Raw genomic sequence first — 2,835 nt, 5'->3', positions numbered from 1 at the left:
GGACCTGGGTGAATTATTGTATGTTATTTTTTAAAAAGGAGATTCCAAATGAGAAAAAAATATATTAGAATTCCAGGGCATAGACATCCCTATCGGATGCCGTGGCATTAAAGCTGGCTTTCAGCACAGCCTTGAGATGTGTGTATCTAAACAAAAAGAAGGAGAAGGAAAAGAAGGAGGAGGTGGAGGAGGAGGAGGAGGGAGAAGAAGAAGAAGAAGAAGAAGAAGAAGAAGGGAAAAGAAAAGAAAAAAGAAAAAACAAAACAAAACAAAAAACCCAAGGAACTGGAAGCTCTTCACGGTCCTTGCTCCTGTGTGTACCTGTAAGGCCAACCTGTCTGCAAAGAAAATAAAGATGTGCTTCCAGACCAAGCCAAAATCTTCCCTAATTTTAAGGATGTGCTCATGGTTTCTCCAGGAACCATCCTAAAAACGAATCTGGCGAAGCAAAGACAATCACCCCATCATGCACATAATTTGTGTTTATTAGACACCAGAACAAATCAGAAGGAGTTCCTCAGCTGTCGTAAAGACACACAGAGCAGAAACTGCATAAACACAGGGCCACAGGCAACAAGATACAGGAAAGCTACACATGCCCCCAGCAGCACTACACACACATGGAACCTGTCGTCTAGAACTCTACCAAACAAAAACAAGTCACCGATCAAATTTGTTTAAAAGGGAGGGAGAGAGAGTATAGTTTTTAAAGACCAGCTACTACTACTTTTTTTTTTTTAAGAACCAAACATGACCTTCTCTTCTTTAACTGGATCATTGGTCCATTTCTAGTAAGCTGGGGTATATTTGATCGAGTTGATGCCAAATGCTTCTGCCAGTTCTTTCAACAGCAAATCAATCTGGTGAGGCTTCTAAGCTCTTGGGCTACTACACCGACACAGAAATGTGATCCACTGAGAAGCACTGGAAGCGTGTTGGTGAGTGTGTATTCTGCATGCTTGTTAATGTCTGTGCAGTTCCGTTGATCCCGGAGGAGCACTTCTTATGTAGTTCAATGGACTCCATTTGGGGTGAAAGGCGTTATTTTGCCTAATGAGACCTCCCCCTCACAGTCCAGCTCCCAGACAGACTCGGCGGCAGGGTCACCATCTGGGGACGTCTGAGACATCTGGGACATACGATCGAAAGGGCTCTCCTCCTCCTTGTCCACCTCCCCGTCCCCCGGGGTCACGGCATTGGGGATCATATGGACGTAGGCAGCTGCGATCTCCTTGTGGAAGACGGTGTCCTGGTGGTAGGAGATGAGCTCATTGCTGATGTTCACTGTCTCCACTGGGGTGCGGGGGCAGAGGCTGCCGCACCCCAGCAGCTGCGCAAACACCTTCCGGAAGTCAGCGTTGAAGGCGTAGATGACCGGGTTGAGCGAGGAGTTGGCCCAGCCGAACCAGACGAAGACGTCGAAGGTGGTCTCGCTGACACAGGGGAAGCTGTCCCCAGGACCCTCCGGGCGTCCGCTGCAGAAGGGGACCATGCAGTTAAGGATGAAAAAGGGCAGCCAGCAGCAGACGAAGACCCCCATGATCACCGATAGGGTCTTGAGGACCTTGGTCTCCTTCTTGATGGATGTCCGCAGGCTGGTGTCAGGGGCACAGGCCGCGCGGCTGCGGCAGCTCTGCGCATGCTCCGCGGCCCTCTCCAGGGAGGAAATCCTGCGGATCTGCAGCTGCGCGATGCGGTAGATGCGCGTGTAGGTCACGATCATGATGGCCACGGGGATGTAGAAGCTGATGAGCGAAGAGGAGATTGCGTAAGTTCGGTTCAGGCTGGAGTCACAGTTTTCCGCCCTCACCTCTGGCTCCCCCGCTTCCTCCCAGGGCGTCCCGTTCGCCAGGCTGGATGGCGGTTCCACACTGCCCCAGGAGCCTGCCTTGTCCCTGTGCCAATGGAGTTGAACTGGGATGAAGGAGATTAGAATGGACAAGGTCCAGGCCAGGCCGACCATGATCAACGCCACGCGCTGGGTCATCTTGCGCTCGTAGCGGAAGGGCCTGGAGATGGCCCAGTAGCGGTCCACGCTGATGACGCACAGGTTCAGGATGGAGGCGGTGGAGCACATGATGTCAAAGGCCACCCAGATGTCGCAGAAGGCCCCAAAGGGCCAGTAACCGGCCACCTCGGCGACCGCCTTCCAGGGCATGACCAGCAGCGCCACAAAGAGGTCGGACACAGCCAGAGACACGATGAAGACGTTGGTCATCTTGGCGCGCAGGTGGCGGCTGCGCACGATGGCCGCGCACACCAGCACGTTGCCCAGCAGGGTCCAGACGATGAGCAGGGTCAGGAGGCCGGCGGTGACCACCTGAGCTGGCCCCAGCGGCGCCGCCCCCTCCGCGCCCCCCGCGCCGCCTGGCTGCGCCAGCTGCTGCCGCCCGAACCGCGCCGGATCAGCGGTGCCGTTGCGCCCCGGCGGCAGCATGTCGGGATCGGCGTCAGAGGCGGGCTGCGCGTGGTCCCAACTTCGGCCTTGCGCCCCCCGGGTGACCCCATCGGGCACCCGGGGGCTTGGGCACCGGGACCCGCGGTTAAGGATCCCCAAGCCCCGGGGGGCGCTCACCGTGCGCTGCAACGGGGCCCGAGTGCGCGGGGACCCCTCTCGCTTCCTCGAGTGCCTCCGGGTCGGTGGCCGCGTTGCGCCCCTCCAGTGCCGGCGCTGGGGGCAGGAAGCCGGCCGGTGCGCTCCGGACGGCGGTGGCTGTGGCTGTGGCTGGTTCGCAGCCGGAGAAGCAAAGAGCCAGCCGGCACCGAGGGGGCGGGGGCCGGGAGCGGCCGGCGGCGGGCAAGCGCTACCGCGTTGCCTCGGTCCGGGTCTAAGCC

At 57.5% G+C, this 2,835-nt stretch overlaps 1 protein-coding gene across 1 annotated transcript; it reads right to left on the bottom strand.

Moving 5' to 3' along the window:
• Nucleotides 1-942: 942 nt before the first annotated feature.
• DRD5 (dopamine receptor D5) lies at nt 943-2,437 on the bottom strand. Its single transcript, XM_026514401.3, has one exon. It carries the CDS (start codon nt 2,435-2,437, stop codon nt 1,013-1,015), a length of 1,425 nt encoding a protein of 474 aa, XP_026370186.2. The 3' UTR covers nt 943-1,012.
• Nucleotides 2,438-2,835: the final 398 nt, after the last annotated feature.

This window comes from Ursus arctos, unplaced genomic scaffold, assembly GCF_023065955.2.
Source record: "Ursus arctos isolate Adak ecotype North America unplaced genomic scaffold, UrsArc2.0 scaffold_9, whole genome shotgun sequence".
Taxonomy (NCBI): Eukaryota; Metazoa; Chordata; class Mammalia; order Carnivora; family Ursidae; genus Ursus; species Ursus arctos.
Note: the sequence above shows the minus strand (reverse complement) of the source record. Positions and strands in the feature narration are given on the sequence as shown.

What these genes read in the sequence shown, in the direction of transcription:
- DRD5 (XM_026514401.3), bottom strand. Translation starts at nt 2,437, where the DNA reads ATGCTGCCGCCGGGGCGCAACGGCACCGCTGATCCGGCGCGGTTCGGG.